At 35.1% G+C, this 27,762-nt stretch overlaps 1 protein-coding gene across 3 annotated transcripts; it reads right to left on the reverse strand.

Annotated features, from left to right (window-relative positions):
- LOC125681077 (uncharacterized) lies at window positions 1-25,871 on the reverse strand. 3 transcript variants are annotated; one of them, XM_048920990.2, is made up of 14 exons: window positions 25,541-25,871; window positions 23,446-23,583; window positions 22,494-22,595; window positions 21,235-21,464; window positions 19,317-19,471; window positions 18,705-18,782; window positions 16,203-16,337; window positions 13,812-13,930; window positions 13,175-13,385; window positions 12,235-12,381; window positions 11,391-11,511; window positions 5,218-5,330; window positions 3,809-3,945; window positions 1-1,404 (listed from the first exon to the last, which is right to left on the reverse strand). In XM_048920990.2, exons 1-14 carry the CDS (start codon window positions 25,591-25,593, stop codon window positions 1,389-1,391), a joined length of 1,755 nt encoding a protein of 584 aa, XP_048776947.2. In that variant the 5' UTR covers window positions 25,594-25,871; the 3' UTR covers window positions 1-1,388. The 3 variants fall into 3 exon arrangements, with proteins under 3 accessions (XP_048776947.2, XP_048776948.2, XP_048776949.2); XM_048920991.2 differs by having other exon boundaries at window positions 16,206-16,337; window positions 25,541-25,800; XM_048920992.2 differs by lacking the exon at window positions 16,203-16,337 and having other exon boundaries at window positions 25,541-25,798.
- Between the last annotated feature and the right edge of the window lie 1,891 nt (window positions 25,872-27,762).

Raw genomic sequence — 27,762 nt, forward strand, 5'->3', positions numbered from 1 at the left:
TGAGAACTAATCTCATTTTAATGTAAATGATGTTTTGTACATTACAGAAGCAGTTTACATCAAAATGCATGCATCAACTCTACTCATGATCTCAATTCTAATGAATTAAAAAATTTCAATACATCATTTATAAAGAATCATTTACAATGATTGTAGATTATTTACTTCTGTTTGTCTTCTTAACACTTGGAAACCAATGATATTTATAGTGTTCGTGGTACTATAAACTGCAAAGGGCTCTCACAACAATGGAAGAATCCATAATATATTGGATGAAATGACACGAAACAACCTCGGTATGACAACTTTGTTGTCACTGTGTGGAAGGATACAGATCCAGAGCATAAACATGTGACCTTTACATTCATAAATACATCTTTAATTGTCTGATATACTGTTTATTGTAGTAGCCAAAGGTAACATACTAAATTACTTACAAAATAACAATAGAAAATGGTTAGTGTGTTAATGCCTTGAACTTGATGCTAAAAATTCAAACTCTGTGTTTCACAAACCATTCAATTTCTTGTTGTGAAATTATTTTATAACATGATGAGTATCTTGTGAGATTTCAAATTAGGAAAAAAGTGTACAAAATATTGTAAGCAGGTCAGATTGTGTCCACAACATCTGATCCACTGCGTGATGGTCTGACACATGGGCATGAGTCTGGTGGTGGAGAGATCCTGATTCAGTCACCACCTGCTATTCGGGAATACTAGGAAAACTAGCAAGCAGTAATTCATCCATGCTAAATAGATCAAAACGTTCGATTGACCGCCAGTCTATAAAGTACTTCATGCATTTATTCCAGCAATAGCTCTTGCCAACACCTACCTTGACTGCAAAATGACACCAGGTGTTGTAAACCCAGAAAACATTCTTTATATGATGCCTGCATTGACATTGGAGTAGATCAAAGCAGTGATCTTTCCAAAAGAATGAATAAATGATATATGCACACACAACAGTCATTTAAATTACTGCAGTTGGTATGCGTGAACACTAGATCATCAAATGACAGATACCCCGGGGCCACTGTAGATGGTGCCCTCTGGCCGTTTAGGGGTTAAGAGGTACATATTGGTTAGCACCACTGAAGCTTATCGAACAGAAATGAGTGGCTAGTTTTCTTCTAGCACTGATTGCGTGATGCACACTTTATGTGGTGTATGTGTAAAAGTGACCATAATCACGGCACATACTATGGCCAGCAAAAGACAACTTCTAAAATACACAATGTTCAGATATCTATGAAAGTTAGTCCTGAATAATTTTTCTGGAGTTTTATAAAATCTTATGGTAAATCTCTGGAGCAAATGATTTCCTCAAATCACAATACTATCGAGTGCTTTGTGCTTGAACTTCTAATGCAGCATTCAAAAATGTCAGTCTCTCTTTTTCCTGAAATTTAATGATACATTTTTTTTTAAATTTATGAATATGTAATAAACTATAAAAACAATAATTATCTTTTGAAAACATTTTGGCCTCAAATCATGTACATGTATGTGTCATTACAAAGATCTAATTTAATTCAATTTTTAGAATTTTGAAATTACCCTAAACAAGAGGCCTTTGAGCCTTAATGATCCTTAATGATCCCTGGAAAATTAAACAAGATGTACTGTGAGCAATGCTCAGTAAGAATACCCCCCGCTTACCCCAATCTCCCAAAGGGTGTTGTTAATAGGTATAAATTACCTCTTTCCTGAGTATCAAAATATGGTATGCCTTTGTAGAAGAAAATGGAAGATATAGTCCGACTATGTCAAAACTCTATAATCAATTTTGATCTTGAGGTCAAAGTCCAAGGTCATATAATGGTCATGAAGGTACTTGACACATCGTCTCATGGTGATACACTCATGTGTCAAATATGATACGCCTATGTCAAAGAACAAAGAAGTCATGGCCCTGACACAAATCCATTGTAAAAACGTTTAATTTTGACCTTGAGGTCAAGGTCATATGGAGGTCATGAAGGTACATGACACATCGTCTCATGGTGATACACTCATGTGTCAAATATGGTATGCCTATGTCAAAGAAAAAAGAAGTTATGGCCCGGACACGAATCCATTGTACAAAAAAAATAATTTAATTTTGACCTTGAGGTCAAGGGTCAAGGTCATATAGAGGTCATGAAGGTACTCGACACATCGTCTCATGGTGATCTACCTGTGTGCCAAATATGGTATGCCTAAGTCAAAGAACAAAGAAGTTATGGCCCGAGTACGAATCTGCACAGACAGACAGACGGACAGACAGACAGAGTGATTCCTATATACAGTGTACCCCCCAGAACTTCGTTCGGGAGGTATAACAACAAAAATCTTAATACATTAGAAAAGGTGCATGTTGTTGGTGCAATTAGTGCATCTGTCATATTCATTTAGTTTTCATACATAATCACAACATTATGAACATTATGAGTTGATCAAATATTTCTTTAAACATGAGGTCCACAGGCCTTATCAGTCACCTGATCATTAGTTATAGTATCAAAAGCCCCAAGTGCTATCTAATCTATCATAACTTTATTTAAGCCTAATTCTAAAATTCAGCAGCAGCATAAAACAAGATGTGTTTTTTTTAAAAGCATAAATGCATAATCTGATGAAAGATATAACATAATATATGTAATATTAACACTATATAACTATTTTGGACCCACCCTAGAGTCAGAACCTAGGGGGTTGCACAATCCTAAATATTGGTGCATACCATTTTGCTTTTCCTAAATATACATTTAGTTTTTATACAGTATCAGCAAAATGAAAGAAGTCTTTTAAATGGTAAACACAATATCACTATAATAATTTTGGACCCACCCTGGAACCAAAACCCCTACAACTGGGATCATGAAATTTACAATTTTGGTAAAAGGCTACTAGCTTCTTCTAAATAAACCACTGCGGTAGTCTAGAGGTTAGAGTGTTCGTCCCACACGCGGAAGGTCGGGGTTCAAATCCTGACCACAGACCTAAGTCGTTAAAACAGGTAGTGACAGTTCCATCGCCAAATGCTCGGCATCAGGTGTGAATGTCACAAGTTCTCGGAGATGACCTTAAAAATGGATGACCTGTGTCACAGTAGGTGTGGCATGCTAAAGAACCCTCACTGCTCAATGGCCACAAGTGCCAAGAATAGGCCTAAAGCTCTTCACTGGTCTTGGTGATGTCTCCATATGAGTGAAAAAATCTTGAGAGACGTTAAACAAGATACCATACCATCCTTTCACTTTCAGTTTAGTATCAATAGCATTAAAGAGTGTTATTTAAATGTTTAACACCTAAACACTATAAGCTATGTTTGGCCCCATCTGGAGTAAGAAACTCTATCCTGAGGATCATGAAATTTACAATTTTGGTAGAGGCCTTCCTGCTATACATGCCTAATATGCATTTTGTTTTTATTATAAATGTGCTGTAGTAGAGAAGATGGTTGAAAATTGGTAATTTTGGGGGATTCTATCCTGCCCCTAAGACCCAGTGGGTGCAGGAGTCATGAAATTTACAAATTATACTCCCTTGCCCCTCCAGTGAATAAAATGATCTGGACAGAGTTTTAGTCACTGGATTAAGACCTGGGACTAGATGTTAGTCACAACCTGTAATTTCCGTATATGTTTGGTTCAAGTAGGGTCTAATTGAATTTGGTGCACACATACAAGCTTTAATGGCAATAGAGACACAGATGCAGGGGGTGTAGCAAAAGCTCTTTCCAACCTAAATGATATGAGCTGCAAGGTATTTCACAACTCATTTGTTGTATGATGAGCATAATCATTTACACTTATTATCACCTTTGGCTTGTAAAGTTGTTCAGATGAGCAATATTAACCATAGAATTTGTATCATCCACACCACGCTCATATTCATCAACATCTGCCAAATCCTCATCTAAGGAACTTGATAGCTGCTGCAACAGGAGGTCCAAAGCCTACAGTGAATTTAAACAAGGTAGTTAAAATCCAAAACATCTGAAACGAGAGGCTTTTGATAGCCTAATTTAATTGTTCAAAAGGTTGGAATAACTTCTGTAAATGAAAAGCAATGTTTGCCATTTTGAAATCATTTGTAAAAAACACTGTTGTGAGATCACTAGAGGAACATTTAATTGTACTAGGTATGGTGATGCAGCCGCTCTCTACAGACGTTTTGCCAACTGAAAGCCATGGTGATCAATTTGAAATTTGGATTGCTCTGAAATTACAATAGTGTTTGTAGCACCACTAGATGAATATTTTCATCAAGAAATGGTGACTCTGGATGCAGTTGTTCAGGAGATGAAATTAATTTTGTCTCAGTAAATCAATATCCATTGCAGGCATATTGAAATTTGCATATTGCTCCAAAAGTAATATTTGTGTCGATGTACAGTGAGGGGCATGTATTCTGAAAACAATTTTAAGACAAGAGGTCCATGGGCCACTTCACTCATCTGAGCTATAGCATAATCCCAAATCTTGAGACCCATTTTTGTGACCCACCACGAACATGGGTTTTCAGTGTGAATAAATTTCAATTTACACTACATAAGGATGCATTCATATTCTAAGATAAATTAAACCAGCTTTGTTCATGAGAAGATTTTCTTAGAATTTTTCAAAATATTCTTATGTAAATATATTTCTTGTTGATTTAGCTGTAAAGAGAAGAAGATTTTATTATTTTTTATTGAGCTTCTCTGTGACATTATTGTAGCATCTCATTACAATATAAGCAAAGGTATTTTCAAGTTTCTAAGGACATTTATTAAAAAAAATCAATTGTAAAGATCAGAAAATTTACAGTACTAATTTTGAAATAGTTTGTAATCCCTAAATCCATACCATATACATCTATCTATTTTGTATTGCTTGTAGGAGTTATGAGATTGATCACTGTTCGTTATCTTCACCTTGCATTCAAATTCTTATTTTCTCCAAGCATACAAATGGCATAATTATAATACAACAAAACATTGCTGAAGAGTTTATTTATTACGCTAAATGTTTCTTTCAATCCTGAATGGAGTAAAACATAATTACATTTGTACAAGTACTTTACTTGGGGTGGGTTTTTTTTTCTTCAAGCTAGCTTTCAAATACAAAAAGTTACCACAAACACAACATTCAATATACATGGCAACCATTTTGATGCCACATGATACACACACATGCAGACACATACATACACAGCTCACTTGAGATAAGCTAATAATATTACTTACAACATCACTGACTACTTTCTCGTGGAGCTTTTTCAAGGGCTGATTTTCCAGGGTTTTATCACGATTAGCAATGACACTGGAGTACTGACCCAAAAGTAGATTCATTATCATGTCTGCAAACAAATTTTTTATCATGAATGAAATCATATCAAGACTAACACACTTAAATGAAAGGTACTACTTTAAATCTTTGAATTAACAAGAGGCCCATGGGCCACAAAGCACACATGAGCCAACTTGCTCATAGAATTAAGACTACAGTTTAGAACACTAATGGCTCAATAACAAGCCACAGTAATTTGCTATTGAATAACAATACATATTACCGTACACATCTCAAGATGCATTCATATTTAGTAATTTGTAGTAAGTTTGATTTTTCTGAAAGCTACAAATTCTAAAAGACTTGGATCTTTACTGCTAGCCAACTCTGTCCAAAGGATCATGTTTGAAACAAATTGGATTTACACTATGAGGAAGCATTTAATTTAGTTTGACATTCCCCTACATATTCCTATATGTATGTAAAACTAAAACCACTTGTGATTCTATGCTGACCTCAGAGGCAACCATTTCAACAAATTTTAAACAAATTCCAACACATTGTAGAATTGCTGTTCTTGACAAAAACTTTTTTTAAAATCCCTATGTAATTCTTATGACCCACATAAATGTAGCCACATAACTGACCTGACTCCAAGGGCCAATAATTGAAGAAATTGGAATCTACTCTCTCCCTAGATGCTTCCATTAAAGTTTAGTCTTTTCTGGATGATGAACAGTTCTGGGGGAAATTTTGCATAAGTTCCATCCTATTTCCCCATTCCCAGATTATCTCTCCTTGAAAGAGGACATGACCTTGTAACTGAACAAACTCCAACCATTTTAACCATAAAAGCTTCATCCCTACTTTGGTTGAAAAGGTTTACACCAAATAGAGACAATAAGACAGAAAGACTACACAGGTAAATCCCAAATATACCAAAAGGTTAATCAAAGTACTGAAAGTATTGAAACAAGAAGAACGATAGAAAATGTCGGAAAGACAATAATACTTAGTATGTACTGTATATCTATTCTGTTTAATTTCTATGCTGCTAGGGAAGAATTGGTGCCTTAAAGGTAAAAAAGAAAACCAACAGGAAGCAGATCAAGATATCTTAATTTGAAAATCCACATACTACATAAAACAGCATTACAGTCTAGTAGATTAGCATTCAGCTTCACTGTCATGTGCATGAGGATCAAATAGTATTACAAAGAATTTCAAATCCAAGATGAATATACATGTAGCAACTGAACTGTCCTTGCATGTAAAAATTGCACTAAATCTTTTTGACTGATTTGCAAAACAGAGATTTAAGGCTGAAGTATGTTAAGAGAAGGGAAAGGACCACTGTCTTCAAAATCATCAATCAGATCACCCTTTAAGTAAACATTTGATATTGATACAGGTGCTAATTGGCCTTGATGGTAGAAATTAATTAGGAAATCAAAAGGATGAAGATATGACTGATCAAAATATTTTCAAGAATTAAATATATCATGAAAGGTGAAGATAATGAACAATAATCAATCTCATAACTCCTATAAGGAATGCAAAATAGAGAGTTGGGCAAAATGGATCCCCGGATATACCAGAAGTGGGATCAGGTGCATAGGAAGAGTAAGCATCCTCTGTCAACCCATCACACCTGCCGTGAGCCATATATCTTGATCAGGTAAGCCAAGTAATCTGTAGTCAAAACCAGTGTGCCAAGAATGGCCTAACAATTAGTATGAAACAAGTTACCTGACAATGTCCAAGAAATCAGGCCACTGTGTAAAATATAGCAGTTTTTCTGTTTGTCATTTAAGTGCATTAAATATTTTTTATTATTGTGTTTGACGAGAAGAAACACGTACATGTATTCATAATTTCCCCCTTAAATTGTCACACTGGACAAAAACTACCATTTTAAACACATTCGCAATACTAAGTTTCAAATTTTGAATTTAAGAACGAAATCATTATCTAATTTTTAATACGGAGACAGATCATTTACATTACATAATGAACATCTAATTTGGAGCTCCAAGTGACTTCATAATAATCAAGTTTATTTACTGTATATGATATCAATAAATAAAACATAACTAATGCATGCAATTATTCAAAAATTATTCTTAGATTTATTTGAATTAAAGATATTGTTCATTCAATTCATGAGCACAACAATTCAAACACGCATTGAAAAAGTCTTTCCTCTATGTATAATTATTCAATGGTAATTTTCCGCGCTTGTGTGGGGTTTCATCTAGTTACTTAGAAGGAAAACCCTATGGATAGGATACAAACTGAACTGTAAGCTCCAGGATATTACAACTTGGTATATTTGACCACCATGATGAGAGGAAGATACCTACTGTTTTTCAAGGTCAGAAGTCAAAGCTCAAGGTTGTAGTATTACTTAGTAGGAAAACCTTGTAGACAGGATACAAACTGAACCGTAAGATTTAGGATATTGCAACTTGGTACATTTGATCACCATGATGAAAGGAAGATGCTTTTTATTTTTCAAGGTCAAAGGTCTAGGTCATAGTATCAGTTAATAAATAAACCTTGTAGGCAGAATACATACTGACCTATTGGGGCTAGGACTATCAAATTCAGTACACATAATCCTCATGCCAAGTGAAGGAAGCCTTTTGTTTTTGAAGGTCAGAGGTCAAAAGTGAAAGTCGTAGTATCACTTAGTAAGAAAACCTTGTATGCAGGATGCAAACCAAACTGCAAGATCCAGGATATTACAACTTGGTACATCTGATCACCATGATGAGAAGAAGCTGCCTATTATTTTTCAAGGTCAAGGTCGCAGTATCACTTAGAAGGAAAACCTTGTAGGCAGTATACTGACTGAACTGTTGGGGCTTGGACCGTGAAGTGGAGGATGCCTATTGTTTCTCAAGGTCAAAGGTCAAGGTCGTAGTAGTAGGATACAGATCGTATACCGTTGGGGCTAGGACCATCCAACTTGGTACACATACACCTAATGCTAAGCAAAAATATTACATAGAGAGTACATGATTTGTCTGTTTCTACGATGCAAAAAAAGTATGTCACACCCTGATGATTGCTGATACTACCTGAAGCCATGTTCTACAAATCATGGTGTAAGAAAAACGCCCTATATTAGCTTTTGATGAGCGTATTATGTACCATTGGAGGTACTCTTGTTTGGATGATTAGTCACTAGATATGAATATTTCCTTTCATCTCTTTTAAGTATTGCATTCTTGCAAACCAAGGACTTATCATCTCAGATCTGATTGAATTGTTCAGCTCTTAATTGCAAATCATGGATTGTGTCAACTCTTGCTTTGAATGTTCATCTCCTGCAAGTCATAAAATATATCAACTCTTGAATTATTCAAATCATGTTGATTAATGCTTCATCCCTTGATTTGTTTAACTCTTGAATTCACTCATATGTTAAATCGACTTTTCCTTAATAATCAATACCTGTGTGCACCTCTTGAATATTAAAATATTTGTAAAAATTTATCCTGGATGTGCATTAATAATTCTTACTTGTTGGAAATACAACAATATTGCAGCATTAACTCTTTGACATTTTTTCTCCATATAATTTCACAGCAGATAAAAGTATAGGCACATGACAAACTCAGCATGAACAATGTTATTTTTTACCAATTCTACAACATTTGCTACACTACAATAACATGAATTGTAAAAAGGTGAATTCCACATGACATCCAAATGTCTAACAAAAACAAATATTAATCAAATTTCTTAATAACTCTACCAAAAGCCAGTGTTTTCCCCCAGTAATATTTTTTGAAATTCTTTTTAAAGATGCTCTTACAACCCGAGCATAACGTAGTCCTGCATGAACAATCAATGCTATCATAACGTAGTCCTGCATGAACAATCAATGCTATCATAACGTAGTCCTGCATGAACAATCAATGCTATCATAACGTAGTCCTGCATGAACAATCAATGCTATCATAACGTAGTCCTGCATGAACAATCAATGCTATCATAACGTAGTCCTGCATGAACAATCAATGCTATCATAACGTAGTCCTGCATGAACAATCAATGCTATCATAACGTAGTCCTGCATGAACAATCAATGCTATTCAAATGACCTAAATAGATATCATATAAAGTTAATTATCTTCAATTAATGATGATATCAACTTCAAAAATCTTCTTGAACTATCGATTTATGATGTGGACTCTGATTATAAATATGTACATATATGTAGTACAGTGTGGTGTGCATGAATATAGAAAAGTAGAGTGATTAATTGTACATGTACAATGTACCATGCTGTAGTTACAATCCAAACTATCTCAGGAAATATATTATTCCACAATTATTCCCTTTTACATGTAGCTATTGACATTCTAAACTATGCTTAATTTAGGAATATTGCACTTTTATGGTATGCTTCAATACAATGAACTATATTTTCTGTAGGAGTTATTTAACTGAGTAGCATATTTTCCTGACAGAAGCATGGAAACAATGTTTCTTCTCAGAATCCTCTTTGGGATCATGCAACAATAAACAAATGCGCAAATAATTACTAGTTATCGGATGAATATCTTCATTGCATATACACATATATATCGTAACTGAATAATCCAATTTGTATAAAATAACTCTTAAACAACGCTGATAAAGTGAGTTTTTCTCTTATTTAGAAAATATTTATTTTCATAGTTGCCAATTTCAAAGCATGTGAAAATCTGGTCATGACCTTCTTTGGGAGGCAAAAAATCTGGTCATAATGCATAACTTCATTTTCAAGGAAGAGACAACAGTATAATGTCTGTATTGTGAACTATCCTACTGCAATAACTGTACTGCACATGGCCATCAGCATTGCTCTCATCCATACCTGCTTCCAAACTAGAAATTACACTTGCGAACTAATTTACAAAACCAATCTAGAAATTGAGTGATTTCGGGTTGTTCCGTGAATATCAGGTGAAAAGCACGGCCCGTCTGGTCATAAAAAAATAAAGTTATGGGTTGGGGAAAATTGGGTGTAACCCAACGATATCAGGTGAATGGCAACTTATTGTCTATTTTCAAAAGAAATCATTATATTACCCATGAACTTTATTTTTAGTGCAAGGATAAAAGTACATCAATTGGAAGTCAGTAATTCTCTAACCCATTTTGAAAATTTACAGGGGGGGAATTTTATATCAGATCTCAGTATAATGAAATTTTCTTTCATTATCTGGTGACAGATGAGTTGTAAGATTCATAAATTTTAAGAAAATTGGTAGGTTGAAAATCATAGTAATCGATAAAATGAAACTCATAGTAAATTGGTGGACAGCCATCTTGAATGGGCCGGATGCTGAATAAACAAGGTTGACAAGTCACCTTTGTAAAAAGCTGAGTTACATACATATCAAAGGAATAGAAATATGGCATTTACATGTAAATAACAAGTAGTCATATATGTCAATAGAAAAATTCATACACAGAATAGAAAGCAATAAATAATGTTGATTCAAGGGTCAAAAGGTCAGATTAAAGGTGAAGGTCACACTTGGTTGTTTTTTGGACTGCACTTTTTACAACAACACAGGGAACAAGCAGAAGGAAATAAATGTCTGCAACACAGTACTAAAATCAATGTTCATGAGACATTGTTGGCAAACCGTATCATGGCATACCAAGTCTTTTTAAAATTGTGAACAATTTCTTTGATGCTGCATTCTTCAGAAAAACAAAACAAGCTACCTTGTCATCTCAACATTTGTTTGAGAAACCACACTGTCTGTAACACTTTAGAAGTTGTCCTTTAATCAAGAATTGTTTCCATGGTAATTAATCTCTAATGGTACTCAAGATATTGCAAACAAAAGTGAAATTCACCATTATTAAGCTGACTTGGACTTGGTCGCAACGTGGCTAAAAATATAAATGCTCAAGTACTCACAGAGTACTGATGAAAAAAATAAACACTTACTGCATTACTTCAAGATGTCTGATTTGACAACACTTGATTTTATGAATTTCTACATTATCCCTTAAACTTAGGCACACCCTAAAGCCTCAATTCCTTCCTCAGCGAACAAGCCATATCATAATTTCATCTGAATTATGCACACAGTTTAATGAATGGAGAGCAAAACTGACCGTCTAAGTATCTGTTGGCATGATCACTTTCATTCCACACCTTTCCTTGTCTAGATATAAGTGACAAGAGGTACTCCAGGCAGAGAGATTCCATCAGTTTGTCTCCAGCTTTCTTGGAGACCTGTCAATGAAATAAATGTCTATATTATATGTTACATACTCCTTGTGAAATACTGGTACAGTAGAATTTTCTTGGTACAGACTAAGCAAGATCCATGCTCCTAACAGTCATCTAAATACCACACACAATAACTTTGCACATACAATGTATATCATATACAGAGGGTGGATTGTGGTTAGTAGAGTAGAAGCAACTTTCAATCTCTGAGAAAATACTTTTCTACTTGATACTGTACTTAATAGCATTAGATAGCTTTTTGATGTGATGTTAATGCAGAATATGACATATAAAGTGAAGGTTCTGACTAGCTTCTTATCATAATGTTACATTTATGTGTATTGTCTTTCTGGTTGAATTCTGTTACCTTTCTCTCTTTCACTTTGTCATGGTTACAATATGGCCTTTTATACCTTTGTATTGAGAGTGTTCCAATGGGCATTAACAGTTATATTGCCAAACCATATTCTTTCTTGGATAAAACAGAGCTAATTTTAAAATTTAAGTTTACCTTAAAACCAACTAGGGTCATCTACTAATTACGGCCATCCTGCCTGTGAAGTTTGATAACCTCAGGAAAAGGGTTCTGTTGTTATCAGTCGTACAACACATTGTCTACTGACCAGTGCACATGTTCTGACATACTGACTGATTAACAGGTGCAAAGCAATACCACCCTTTTCTTCAGATAGGGCCATAGAAATTAAACTTTTGATAAAACTTCACCTCTCTGAGTTCCCTTTTCTCAATCTTGGTGTCATAGTGTTCCAGAACCTCCTTTGCTATTTCAGCAATCTCTTCTTCCACTTCATGTTCAATAACATAGCTTTCTATGAACTCTTCCAGAACCAGCTCTTGAACAATATCATCTACCTATAAAGAGCATGTGATAAAATGAACAATAGCAAGTAAAAAATAAAAAGATTAAGAAAGAATTATATCACTCAAGACCTTTCAAAGCCCTATTAATGCCAGCCTGATACTGGTATACTATAATTTGCACAAAATTAATACTATACGGCTTATGGATGCACACATATCATTTTAATATAATATTTCTAAAACACAACACTAGAGCTTTACAATGATGAAAGATATTTTTTTTTATTTAATGAGATCTTTGCCATTAGGGTTTATGCAGTACTAAGAAATATACTACAGCTTCAATCATTATAGTAGTGATAGAACACTTAATATTATAACAGAAAAATTTAAACAATATAAGTTACTCTGACGACACCGTAACTGTAGGCTGAGCACTCTAGAACAGTGCTGAATGATGGAACACATTATACATGTTTGACAAAAGTGAAATGGTGATCATCCCATTAGAAGAAAATGCAGATGTGTAAATGGCTGCATAAACCCCTGGTGTGGGAATCAGACAAATACCTATATAGTGGCCCCATATTTATGCCATATAAGGCATAAAGTTTATTCAAAATTGATTTTACACTAAATTTTCAGTGTGAAAAGTTAACAGGCAGACAATAACAACCATGCAGAAAGACTCATCCGAGTCTTCACGAACTTAGCTCAGTCAAGCTGACAAGGTACATAAAAATTCCTCACATACATGTAATACAGCATTTGTGGATAAAATTTCAATGTTTTAAAAAGGGATTCCATGGATGGTAGAACAACATTTTAAAACCGATAAACTTACCAGTCCCCTTTGTATATCCTGTAAATGATCAAGGACCAGTTCATCCACCACCGCTGCTGCCGAGCTAACTCTCATGTGGTCACTCGCCATTTCTCGGACAGTGTCTCTGACCACTTCATCAGTGCAGTCTTGGATGGCATCTTCAACAACTTTATCAAGGAACATGACCAAAGGGTCTCCTGAATGTACCTCATTGTTGTGTCCCATGTACCTAGGAAATAAAACCAGTGTCCATTTCATACACATACATGTAGCATATCACTTCCTGATATTGTACCAGCTGGTAATAAAATTCAGAGTGACATGTATCTAGAAATTTATTTCTTTGCAGTCCTTATATATTCTATATCCATCAATTATTACCTCAGATGTACATTACTAACCAGACCCAACTTTACACCCAAGAGGACCCCAGAAAGTGCAAATTGCCATCACATAAGCATGATTGTCTTCAACCAGTACAGCTGAAAACTCTGTTGTGACCCCACCCTGGTCTCAGGGGTCATGGTTTTTTATTCTGAAAATCTGGTATCCTTGCACTTCTTCAGCCAAAGCTTTCTTTTCTTTCTACTTCTGCAGAGACACTGTAAATGCTCCTCATCTGAGGTTATATCATTATTATACAAGTTGGACTTACTCATTGACCATTTCACCCAGTCCCCCTCGCACAGCTTCTCTTGTCATGGATTTCACCACCTCATCAACAATGTCATCTCGAACACGGACAGACATATGCTGAATAGAATGATTGAATGACTAAAAAAGAAAAAAAGTCTTAATATTAGATATTGATGCAGCCAAAATTTAATATGCAACACTTTTATTATGTGTTACATGTACTAAAAATATAAAAACTCACTAATTACAGATAGACACATTACAACCACAATACTGAAAGCAACACTTTAGCACAAAATTAATCGAGCAAGAATTCAATACACAAATCTACAATAAATTGGTTTAATATTGTTGTGGAAATAAAACCAAACATATTCTTGAACAGGAATAACACATCCTCATATCAGTTGACTTCCTTTTAAACATATAAATAGAAAATATCAGCAATATATATTTTGTCACTTTTAAATCTTATTGCTTAGCTGATTAGTCCAGAAACATGTGAGGCTTTTAATCTGTCGATCATGGATTCAGGTTTAGCAGGAACTCTAATTTTTTTCTGGTTACTTAATTCTGCATTTTTTTTTTCACCCAGGTAAATTTTAAATATTTCATTTCCAAAATATTATTGTACAATATATACAATATCCTTCACTTTCTGTAGTATCCATAGCTATTCCCTCTAGTGTGTTATTCCTCAATTTAAAAAAGGGCATTTCTTAAATGTGCATTTCTATCTGATCTGTTTGAATTACCATTCATGTTACCATCAAAAATCTATAATTCAAATATGATATTGTAAAACTTGTCAATATTAAGATTTCACATGCATGTAGAATTGTAAAATAAGTTCTACACTTTCACATTTTAGTACATAATACAGTTATAGCGTTTTATTTGAAGGCTTATTTGATTTGCTCAGATTCAGCTGGCAAGTCTGAAAAATTAAGCAAACTTGGCAGTTATTAGGGGACAATTACAATACAAAATGCTGGACATTTATTCATGATATGCCACAGAAAAAAAACACCTCCATTTTAATTAGAATTTAATGATTGTCGCAGAACTTTAATATGTGTTCAAGAAATTTCCAGAAATGACTTGAGGCTTCAAAACCTGGCCTGTTTCTGGTTTACGTTCCATTCAACATCTGGTACCAGGTACTGCTGGAAACAATCATTCATTGCCCTCTGTTATGAATCTTTTGGGTGATGCTGAGAATTGTACTTAACAATGAGAATTATACTGACATATAACAATGAAAATTGTACTTTAAGAACAATGTACTGGGTATCCCTTTACCAATTACTTTTACACATGAGGATTCAGAAAATGCATTTGCTAAAGTTGTCCAACCTCATTTCCAAAAACTGTATATTTTTGCAGTTCTTTGTAAAGATGAATGGTATTGCTGTAAAATTGTAAATTAAGGCAAAAAAAATCAACCATAATGCAAAAACATGAAGAGAGAGGCAGGATATATACTTTTTACAGATATAGAACTAGAGTTAATTAGATTTAGAGTTAATTAACAGCAAGTATGTTAATAAATGATAGCCTGTGAGCAAGCAGGTCTAATTAGTACCAAAATACTAAAATAAATTTCCATTTTGTCAGAGAGGTGAAGTTTCTACTTTAATCTCATGTACCTTAGAGCATCTCACTACACTTAGAGCATGATACAAGGTTGTTGACATTTTTCTGCTAAATTGCTGCAAAACCAAAAGAAGTAACGGTTGCTGCAAGTTCACAACAATATTTGCTGCAAGATCGCAAGAAGCTAGCTCGCAATAAAGGTTCCATATTTGGAGAACCTGATATTTGAAGCAGACTTACTGGAAGCCATATATTTGCTTCATAAAAGTCTGCTGCATATTTGCTGACCTGCATCAATGTTTGTAACAGGTCTACTGTGATTCTCTACAAGAGCCTTTTCTTGGTAACAGTCATTTCTTTAATCTCTATTCTAGATAGCCATCTTTTGGTGTTGGGTTGAATTTCTGCTATGTTTTTTTTTTTTTCATTCCTACATCTATTCTTTTTACTGACAATATTATAAAATTTAATGGATTTCAGGGAATTTCATTTCAAAGATGTTTGACTATATATTTGTTACATTTACATTGTAGGCCAGGTACTGTTATAGAAAGCAGATCTAACCTAAAAGTCTTGCTTTAACGTGTCAGTCCAGAATTCTGGCAGAGTGCAGGGAATCTATATAAAATTTAAAATTTAATGGTAATATATAATGACAACTGTAATTTTGTGGTAATATTAGTTATGAAGTTTGTCCTATTATTTGTGTGAAGTTGGCCATACATATGTGAATTTTGTACGAAAAAAATATATTACATGTATTAGTTCACATGTTAAAATATCATTCAATGTTACTCTGTAATTTTGTACAAACCACCTTGTCAGTTGCTGTTAGTGTTTCAATGAGAATATCTGGTATTATTTCATCAAGTAAATCCAGAGTTAGCCAGTCTGTGAAATTTTCAGCAAACACAGGGTGTTCTTTGAAGTAAAAATTCATCAAAGATTCCTGCAAAACACCATACACATATGAAATGATAGAAGATAAAATGGGTATCTAGAATTTAATCCTTCAGATGTCTCCTCAGGATTTCACTACTCACCATGCTCCAGGAAAGACAAGAAGTACTATTCAAATTAGCTGCAGAGAATCTGATCTACAACAACCTACAGTCCCAGAGTGGGTGTGTCTTTCACTGCACCCTATAGCAAATCACTGTAAAGCACTGTTCCCTACTTGTATGCTAAAGATCAATGTACCCATTATTGCACAGCACTATTTCTACTGCATCTCACTTTATTCGAAGGAAATGATTTAATGGGTGTCTCAGTAGCATGGTGTTTGAACACACTCACTTATCACTCAAATTCTAACCTCAGGATTGTCAGTGGTTGAATGGGAGAGGTTATTGTGGCCACCCACATGGAGATTGCTCCAGTTCTCTTGCGTAAAATAAAGTTTAAACTTTAACTTAAGGAAATAATTGCTATGCTTTAGAAGTCACAATACAAATTTTTATTCACCCTTTTCCAACGACACTTTTCAGAGACTGTATAACAACTTATTCGGCGATAGTCAAATCAAGTATATCTTTTTTCACTTATGTAGAGAAGTCACTAATTCAATTTTTTGTAATACAGTATATATATATATATATATATATATATATATATATATATATATATATATAAAAGCACTGAAAAGGCCACGACACTGAATCTTCTCAGATCCGACACTTTAAGAAAGTAGGGTGTTGTTGGGGTTACTTATGGCACTACACAAACATATTCTAAAGTTCAATCAAGGTCTGACCTTAACAGACATGATCCTCATAATTACATGTACTAGATACCCATTTTGGTTCTATGATGTCCAGGAGTCAACACCAGGACAATTTTATAAGAAAATTTGTATTTTCACTATATGAGTCTATAGAGCTTTGTCCTAGCACCAGAACCTGTCTCAGGACTGTGAATTTTACAATTCTGGTAGAGACATGCATCCAATTGACTCATTTTAATCTAGATTCAAATTTAACCCAATTCTGAAGAAAAAGAATGCATGATTTTTTGAAAACTGGACCTAACCCCTTCATCCATGCTAATGAAAGGGGGGGGGGGAGGATCCAATAAATTAACAATCTATGTTCCCTTTACCCAAAGTTGCTATATACACTGTACATGCAAATTTTGGTACAAAAGTTGAAAAGATTCAAAATTTTAACTCATGGTAAAGTTTCACCTGAGTGATTCAGGTGATCTATACTAAATGTAAAAGCTCCAGTCCTAACATCTATCTTCCCAATCCACTAGCATGACATGATACTACTATAAAGAATATACTAGTTAACTGAGTAATACAGAGTTGTTAAGAGAGCAGCTGAAACTGATACATATGTTTTAAAAGTAATACTGATCGACTCAACATGGCATAGCGTTGTCACTTCAAATAAAATACTGCTAAGAAAAGCAACACATACCACAGCATTTTAGCTAAATCACTGATTTATTCATCCATTTAATCAGATCTGGAAACAAACTAGAATGTTCCTGAAGGAACGAGTATGTGTTGCCTGGGAGATAATCAGTATGCAATGGCATCAGAGATCTCATTCTTATAATCTCAAATGCAAGCTACTTAATTAATCAGACCATGTTAACAAACTATGATTAGCATGCATAAAGAAGAGCTCATCTATCTTTAATTAGGTCAAGAGTAACATTCAACCTGTTCATGTATCCACTGCTTGTCATTATGGGCATGTTTATTCATGAGCTATTCTAATAACAAACCCAATTAAGAATATGTATCCCCATCCAGACAAAAATTCAAGGACAACAGCAGTAAAATGATAAAAATGAATCGTTGGGCTGAATATTTGCTGAAAGTCTCCATTTATTATAAATGAAAGGTTAAACAAATATCACCACAAACAGAAAACGGAATACTGTGAGGAACACAAGATTACTATTATGCCCAGGATTCATAATAACGAGCCTGATCATAAATTTGTGTTTGAGATTCGATTAGGTTGGTTACAAAAATTCTGACAGTCAGTATACAAAGTGAAGAGAACAGAAAAGACTACATATAATTACTGTCAAGAAATAAAGATGCTGAGTGAAAACTCCACCTCACATTTAAGTTACAACATTGAAGGGTGTAACAGATGGACAGAGACATTTAGACGAACACCTTCAAACCTATCCATAGCACGATTAAGGTGACTCACATATGAGCCCGCATTTTAGTACATACAAAATAGGGAAGAAAGATACTACACTGTACTTTCCTGGTTTACATTCCATTCTGAGAAAAGGAAAATCTGAAACACAACATTTACTGAATGTGTGATAATCTCTTCACAATACTAACCTGGTCATCTCTGTATCGCTTTTCTACATAACCTCCATCGTTAATTCGACTCAAAGGAGAATCTCTTGGATATATGTACTGTTGAAAAATATATGACCATAAATGAATGTATGAACCATGATCAAAAGAAACACTTCAATATATACATGTATGGCAAATGCTGACTGGGACTAGCTACAACTTCTTTCAATATACTAACCAGTAAATTGTATCCAAATAAACATTCACACCACAACTATTTCTTTAAAATTTTGCTTTACTTCAGAATATTACAAACATGTGTATCATCAATTATGATTTATTTCATTTTACGAACATGTATATTAATTATCCATTATGATTTATTTCATTATACGAAGTACAAGTACATTATCCATTATGATTTAAGAGGTCAGTAATTTTTTGTTTACATTTCATCAAAAGATTCAATCCCCATAATATGAATAGTAATATTTAGTCCCTTCAACTTTATTTTCCAGATGACATAATTCATAGAAAGAAGACTTGTAATTGGTGGAACAAAATCAGCCACAGGAGTTAGATAGATAAGGAACATTATGCTAATGCATAGGTTCTTGTAATCTCTGACCAACAGAGTATTAATTAAATTACCCTGTATTTTTTCAGAATGTCATTTCCACTGGTATCAAAGACCCTCGGTTCTCTAGTTACTTCCCTTGGCACTGTAAACTGAATTCCGTTTTTTCTAGATTTTCTTCCAGCAGGATATGACTGATGTACTTCTAACCTATCGACCGGCTGTTTGCCTGGAGAAAAAAGTGTTAATAACTAAATTATTTGAATACATACATGTACATATAAAATATGGAATGAAGGCTTTCATTAATCTAAGATTGTCTAAAGATTCTAAAACTCTTTTTTCTCTATGATGTACTTCAAAGTTTCAATTGTTTCTTTGATATTAATTTGAGGTGGTATTACACATGTACATTGAATACCTAGGTCAATCCCCTTTTATAAGATATTTCATTAGTATATGAATTGTGGAAATATGAGATTTTATTTCTTACTTTCAATTACTCTACAAAGTATCACAAATTTTCAATTGAATCCGAAATACATGTACATGTATCTTTAAACAAAGGATTTTGGCTCCAGTAGATCACCATTTACCAAATACCCCATATGGGTTTGGGGTAGTGTGTGATATCACTACCTATTCCAAGTTAGAGCCTCGGTTAACATTCCTTATACAGGTATACCATAAACAACGACAAGTCAAAAGTATCTCGCCATGAACCTCTAGCATGCTGAAGTAATTACTAATCTGTGTGTGGGGTAACATGTGATATCACTATTCTGTGTATGTGGGTTTGGGGTAGCATGTGATATCACTACTCTGTGTATGTGGGTTTGGGGTAGCATGTGATATCACTACTCTGTGTATGTGGGTTTGGGGTAACGTGATATCACTACTCTGTGTATGTGGGTTTGGGGTAACATGTGATATCACTACTCTGTGTATGTGCGTTTGGGGTAGCATGTGATATCACTACTCTGTGTATGTGGGTCTGCGGTAACATGTGATATCACTATTCTGTGTATGTGGGTTTGGGGTAGCATGTGATATCACTACTCTGTGTATGTGGGTTTTGGGTAACGTGATATCACTACTCTGTGTATGTGGGTTTGGGGTAACGTGATATCACTACTCTGTGTATGTGGGTTTGGGGTAGCATCTGATATCACTACTCTGTGTATGTGGGTCTGCGGTAGCATGTGATATCACTACTCTGTGTATGTGGGTTTGGGGTAACGTGATATCACTACTCCGTGTATGTGGGTTTGGGGTAGCATCTGATATCACTATTCTGTGTATGTGGGTTTGGGGTAGCATGTGATATCACTATTCTGTGTATGTGGGTTTGGGGTAGCATGTGATATCACTACTCTGTGTAGATCAGTACATATATTGGGCAGTGTGCTGGAATCATTATTCTGTGCAGATACATGTAAGTGTAGGTTGTGTGTTTGTGTAGCCCTGCTTTTGGTAGCGAATCTCCACCTAATTTAGTTGTTGCTTAGGGTACAGGTATTATTAAAGTTTGTATCCATACCATGTCTGTAGCTGATTATTAAATACCATAACAAAATATCTGGAAATTGCCTTTTAACAGAACCTTGTAGAAGAAGAGTTCAAGAAAATTCTGAAGGTTATATCTTAGATCCATACAGTCCTACCCTTGAGACTGAATCCATCACCTACATGTAAATAACATGAATTTCACAACCTCGGTAGAAACCATCATGCTCATTGTGAGGTTTTAAACCCATCCCTATAATGCCTATGGCAAGGCAAGAGGGAAATATTCACAATTTATCCCTACCCCAAAATTTGATACATAGCAAATCTGCTTAAAATTGGCCATCTAATTTTGAGAAGTCAAAATTGTTCAAAATTTACGACACAAGACGGATGATAATAATGCCTTTTTATCGATAACAAACTATTGTCACAGTAAACATCCAATAACTGTAATGTCAGCATTCAACATTCATGTTTACTTGCCTTTACCCCTTTTCTTCCCTCTCTCTCTGTAAACTGGTGGAGGTGGGTAATACACTGGAAATGGGTTTCCATATACGACGGGCGGTGGGTGCATTTTAGAGGAGCCTTGATATGCTGGATACCCGTACATAGGGTAGGGATAGGGCAGAGGCATAAAGTGCTGAGGTTCCTCCTCCTCCTCCTCCCCTTCATCGTCTGATTCTTCTCCCCAAGAATCATAATCAGGGGTCCTGTCAGAGAGAGGAAAGAGCTAAAATGTCTGGAAATGTTTGTATTTCTTATTTAATGAAATACAGTCGGGCCTCAATAATCTAGATACTTCTGTTCCAGACAAAATTATCCAGCTAGATGGAGACTTCAAATAACTTAATTGTATCAGTGTAATGTACATAATTGCAATTAAAGCAAGTAGTTTAAATCAGAATAAAGCACTTTCTTGGGCTGGATAAAAAAATACCTCACTAGCACCTCACACAACACAATGTCATAATGAAACAGAACATCACAACATTCAAATTTTTCTCGGCATCGTGGGGAAAATGTCACAATATTTTAGTGTTATTTTCCCTAGCTACATATGTTTTTAACGAATAAATCTTCTCGTCAAGCATTTACTTCATGTTTGCTTTGATAATGAATATATATCTCTTGTCCTTATGAATCTAAAATATGCGCTGATGATAATTAATTTTGATGATATAATTAAGTAACCAACAACTTGAAATCACACTTACTGTGTACAGGCATGTGCAGTTCCAGTAAGATATTCAGTTGTGTGAAATCTTGACAGTCAATACATTTAGTATAAAAAAATGACTAGGACAGTTCCCATAATTTGTGAGAAAGCAATAGAAGTAAATTGTAAATATCTGTTAAAAAACCTTGTAATAATAAATAATAAATATTGTCATGGAATACTTAGAATATATACTAATGGATGGAGAACACAAATTAGGTCAAACTATTTAAGAAACATCTTATAAATCCATTAATCACTAAATGATCCTGATGATCAAACCACAAATTTCAGTCCATTCTTTAAGCAGTAGTATAGATGAGCACTTAATTAGATATAATGCATCATACATTAGATGCAATAATGTAGCCCTCTACGATTTGGGGGGGGGGGGGGGGGGGGGGGGGGGGGAATCGGATAGGGCTACATTATTGCAGCTAATTATACATTTGTTTGGAACAAGACTAGTTCTACAGTAATGCATCAGCAGTATCTAAAGGCTATAAAGAGTTGCAATTATTACTGGTGATTCGATCTCCTGTTGTTTACTGGAGGGACAACATCATATCTGCTTCCTCTTATCTTGGTTCTGTAGCCATCATTGTCTAGTGGTGGTGTGTCAATTCTGTAAATGAATTTGATATGGAGTTCATCCATGTGACAGATAGACATGTCATTCAAAGCTCTTATACAGCTATTACAAACAGCCAGTGTTGTAACACCAGTTGTCAGAAGACAATATAGCTCGCCGGGAAGCATGACTTTACTTAACCTATCCCTTTAGTTCAAAAGGTTAAAGGTTTTGAAAAATAGGCCAAAGTCCAAGGTAACTAAATGTAAGTTTTGATACCATATCAAAGACCTGGTCATGAGGCATCTAAATACGAAATATTAAATCCCTATCCCCTAGGTTCAAAAGATATAGCCAAGGTTCATGTTTTAGAAAAGTAGGTCAAAGTCCAAGATCAACAGTTCTGGTAACAAAAGAATTGTCTTCTAATGAGGCATCTATATTTGAAACATCAAAGCCCTATCACCCTTGATTCAAAAGATATAACCAAGGTTTAAGTTTTTGTCCCGAGATTTCTACGGAGGCATCTGTCCAAATATCCAGTCCAGTGGAATCTATTTTCATTTCTTTTCTTCTTCTTTTTTTTTGTGAAAAGGAAAAATTACAGCGTCGGAAATATAAAAAGGAGTGAAAAACTATTTTATTTTTTTCCCAACATCCCAAAAAATCAGTGCAGCGGATCCGTAAACCAACTCAATAAAAAAAAAGGCCTAAATCATTACCCACAGGAAATAATGCACGTACTGCATATATATACATGTATGTCCATAATATTTTACATATTACATCTTTATAGCTGTTTAGTAAATTTCTATGCATGACAATTTCAATAACTTCTCATCAGTGTTACAGATTTTTACAAATTTTCTTATTATGAATTCAATATCTATAAATTAAAAATTACCTAGGTAACTGTGAAGGGGAACTCCTTCTGTACAGCCCTAAAGGGGAATGACTGTGTTTTAATCCATGTCCCGGGGATCTGCGTGGAGAAATCACGGGCGAGTCTCGATCACCAAGTTGCGAACGAATCCTGTTCAAACTGAAGTTAAAAGTACTTTAATGTAGGTCACACATCAGTACAAATATGTCAATGAATTTTCATATAGTATATAATCTTCCAACATACCTAAGACTGGAAAACGTAAAGAATCACAGAGAGGGTCAGTATGCTTCATGCAAAGCTCTCCATCACATTAACTTTGGAATATCTTATTATTTTATATTTGGTTAGTGAAATGTTAATTTCGTAGTTTCTAAAATCATCCTAATTTTGCGAAGACACAAATTTAACTTTTCTAAAATGGCATATTTTACCTAATAATACTTGAAATGTGATATGTACATTTGTATCATAAACTTGGATCAATAACCAAACATTTTCAATGCTTTGTAAATAACATACCTCCATCTTGGTTTAAACAACAATAATAAACTCTCTATAATGAGCTTCTGTTAAACACATTAGACAGTAGATTTTGATCAGTAAATTTCAACATGGCTACATCAACACACGAAATCATTCGAAGCTGTGAGTTTTCAAGTTGTATGGGGCTTTTATGAATATTTGAAAGTATGTTTGGACACAAGTATAGTAGGAAAATATGTTAAGAATTTTTTAATATTACATTTATGAGACAGCAACACATGAATACAATGATATCAGGCCTCAACCATGCACGTACAGCTTTTTGTGTGCCATAAATCGAAGGTTTTTAAAAGGGGTGCATGGATCTGTAGCTCTCTGTTTCGTTACAATATTTTTTCAGAGAGCTACAGTTCTGCAGCTAGGTCAATATATAATAGTCTTATCTACTGAAAACAAGCTTCAGGAATTAATTTTGATTCATTTTTTGCATGGTTTCATTTGCAACCAATGGAAGAAAATTTGCTGTTTATCTACAAAACCAATGAATTCACCTTACAGTGACAGATCGAAATGGGGTATGTTATGTGGGTTGCACCCCTTTGGCCATTTTGGGTCTGGAAAATACCAACCCATTTTGCATCCCCTTCAAAAATGTTTGGGATCTGCCAAGTGCTGCCTTAGCTATAGCTGCATCTCGCCCCTACAGACATTCAAGGGAGGGAGGGGCGTTATCTACCTAACCATGTTGAAATTGTGTCGAAACAAAACACTGTATCACCACATGTGCTTGAGGACATGACATAGCACCTACCACCACTATTCTCTTTAGAGAAGTCAAAAGGCATAGCCTTCATCGACTTCTCTTCGCAAGCATTCATGTTTTGATTCTGGAAAACGTGTAAATGCCGGCGTCGGTGACGGTTTATGCTTTGACCGACGTTTTGACTCAGATGTGCCTGGATTTACGCATATAGACAACTTGTTTTCAAATATTTAACAGTAATGCACAAAACTGTCACAAGGAAATCAAAACTTACTTGCTTTTAATCCATTTTCAACATGTCCCCTGTCCCGGGTTTATGTTAAATGGTCTTGGGAGTTGTCACAATAGGGGACCAGTTAAGAGAAAAAAGCAGGCTTACATAATTAGAGTTGTGATTTAAACCCAAGACAGGGGCATGTTGAAAATGGATTAAAGGCAGATTTCCTTGTGACGGTTTTGTGCATTGCTGTTAAATGTTTGAAAACAACTTATCTACTGCGTGAATCCTGGCACATCTGAGTCGAAACGTCGGTCGAAGCATAAACCGTCACCGACTCCGGCATTTACACGTTTCCCAGAATCAAAACATGAATGCTTGCGAAGAGAACTCGATGAAGGCTATGCCTCTCGACTTCTCTAAAGAGAATACTACCACCACCACCACCACCACCACCCCACCCCCGAAAATTTTGATCCCCGGGCCTCTTGCGACTTTCTTTGTCAATCATTCTTTTATGGCATATTTCTGGTCAATCCTATGCTATTAAACTCCGAAAAATTAAACTTGAACAAACATTTCAAAAAGGTGCTGTGTCCTTTTCTCAAGCAATGTGCACGACATCCAGTAATCGGACAGAGGTAAATTACCTGTCTTTGTGGTCCTGCCAAAATAATTTCCTTCCATTTCCCGACAAAGACATTTTAGACAGTTACTTCATTTTGATTTTCCATCAACAAATCAAAAAAATCCCAGTCCTGTTTACTTCAAGTACCTGTTGCTGACATGTTGTTATTTGTTTACAACAGACACGGATTAAGCGGAAATGAAGAGACGTATCGGTAAATAGTATTTTTCCGGAATGTTGTGTCGCAAATCAATGGCACATTCTCGGGCCTTTCCAGCAAGCGGAAAAACAACCTGGTAGTTATCAAAATGTTCAATTGTTAACGCACGATAGACGACGCACGACGAACCCTGACCATATTGCAATAAGTCACTGGAGTTTCCTTAGGTGACCTAAAAATACAGCGGTGGATCCAGAGGGGGTGTGGTTCGGGGGTTAGAACCCCCCCCCCCCTTTCGTTGTAAAATTTACGCATTTTAAGGGTGAAATCCCCCCCCTCCCCCCTTTGAAACCAAAATTAATGGTAGAACCCTCCCCCCTTTTTTTCAAAAATAAAATGCAAATGCTGAAATATTCATAGCAGTCATTCAAAACACACTCTGGTGAGAACGCACAAGTACTTGAAAAGATACTGGGCAATATCTTTTATGATAATAGTCTTTGGTGATCAGGTTTTCTAACAGCTAGTGTATTGGAATTCCCGTGAATTTTGCTCCTTTATTAATCTTAGCTGAGATTCATCTCAGCTGAATGTTTGGACTAACGCCTTCACCGGTGAAGGCATTTAGCCGGTGTAGCCGAATCTCAGCCGAGATTAGCTCCTTTATCAGCTGACCTGTTTTTGCAAGCTTCTACATGAGAAGAAAAAATGTCTTGCTGTCGCCCTCAACTCGATATCTATACATATCGACGACATTTTACCAATATAATTTTCATTCATGTGACGATTCGAAATATCCCAGTGAACTAGAAATAAAAAAAACACCACAGAGTTCCCCGTATCTGCTTCATATTTGGATCTTTTATTGAAAAAAATGTGAACAACAAACGGGATTACTCCTGTTTCTCCATCATCAAGTTCCCTTATCGATGTAGCTATATTCCATTATAACATGCATATATGGCATATACTCGAGAGCATGTTCTGCATAATATTTTTTTCAATCGAGATAGGCAACTGACAAACAAGTTGATGTTACAGGGGTTTTCAAGAACGATCTCGTTCAAAGTTAGCATTCGCAAATTCTTTGGTACCTATAATGATCTGATTTGCAAATACAACCTATCATTGCGTCGAATGATCTCTGAAGTGTTTCACACCATATTGTTAGACCATTCTTTACATGCTGATTTTCACTACGGGTTATCCCGATATACAATGTAGGGTTTGCAGCGGTTTCGACTGGTCAACAGGGAATGCTTATTCCACCAAGCAATCTGATCCTACCTCTGGTGTGTCCAGGGGTAGATCCGTGTTTGCCCATTACTTAATTTTGTATTCTCTCTGGATTTATGAAATCGATCACTTTTGTTACCTTCGCCTTTTCATTCTTGTCGCAGTTGTAAACAATGTGCGTATAAATACATGACTACTTGCTAAATTTTATTTTAATGGCTTGGAATTCCGACAGAAATAAAAGTAGGATGTAAATATAAGAAATCAATTTCATTTTTGAAAGTATATGATGGTATGAACTGCAACGCTTCACGCCGGCATGTTTTTCATGAAGCGTTCACAGTTCATAGAGACGTTTTTTTTTTTTTAATGTGAAATTTATTTCTTAAATATTAACGCGTGGCAGTCTTCGGAAGGTCTGTTGAGTGTTGGTGTTTGTAGTTTGTGTGTTATTTAAAGTCCAAATCAAAAAATTTTCATTGACGTTTGGACCAACACTCCTTAGTAAGTTGATCCAAACCCCAAAACATAAATAAGAAATATTTCCTGTGAATTAATGGATTCTTTCTATCTTTCAATTTCCAATACCGTTTTACTCTTTTATCAAACTTTTTTAAGTACACAGCTGGTTTACCGGATTAACTCAGTAAACCTGTGTAGTGAGGATACAGCACCGCCTCTCTCTCTCTCTCTCTCTCTCTCTCTCTCTCTCTCTCTCACACACACACACACACACACACACACACACATTGGTGATCAAAAATTAATACAAGAGACAAAGAATTCACAAATTTACTGGAACTATTTCCAATCAGTTTTGTTTTGCACATTAAAAAGAGGGAGTCTAT

This window comes from Ostrea edulis, chromosome 2, assembly GCF_947568905.1.
Source record: "Ostrea edulis chromosome 2, xbOstEdul1.1, whole genome shotgun sequence".
In the NCBI taxonomy this organism is placed as follows: Eukaryota; Metazoa; Mollusca; class Bivalvia; order Ostreida; family Ostreidae; genus Ostrea; species Ostrea edulis.

Excerpts from the sequence above, each read along its gene's own strand:
- LOC125681077 (XM_048920990.2), bottom strand. The coding sequence starts at position 25,593 with ATGTCTTTGTCGGGAAATGGAAGGAAATTATTTTGGCAGGACCACAAA. Across the intron at positions 21,465-22,493 it reads AACAGGAGATCGAATCACCA|GACCCCTGATTATGATTCTT; the intron begins GTAATAATTGCA and ends TCTCTCTGACAG. Across the intron at positions 5,331-11,390 it reads TGCCAACAGATACTTAGACG|ACATGATAATGAATCTACTT; the intron begins GTCAGTTTTGCT and ends ATTTGTTTGCAG.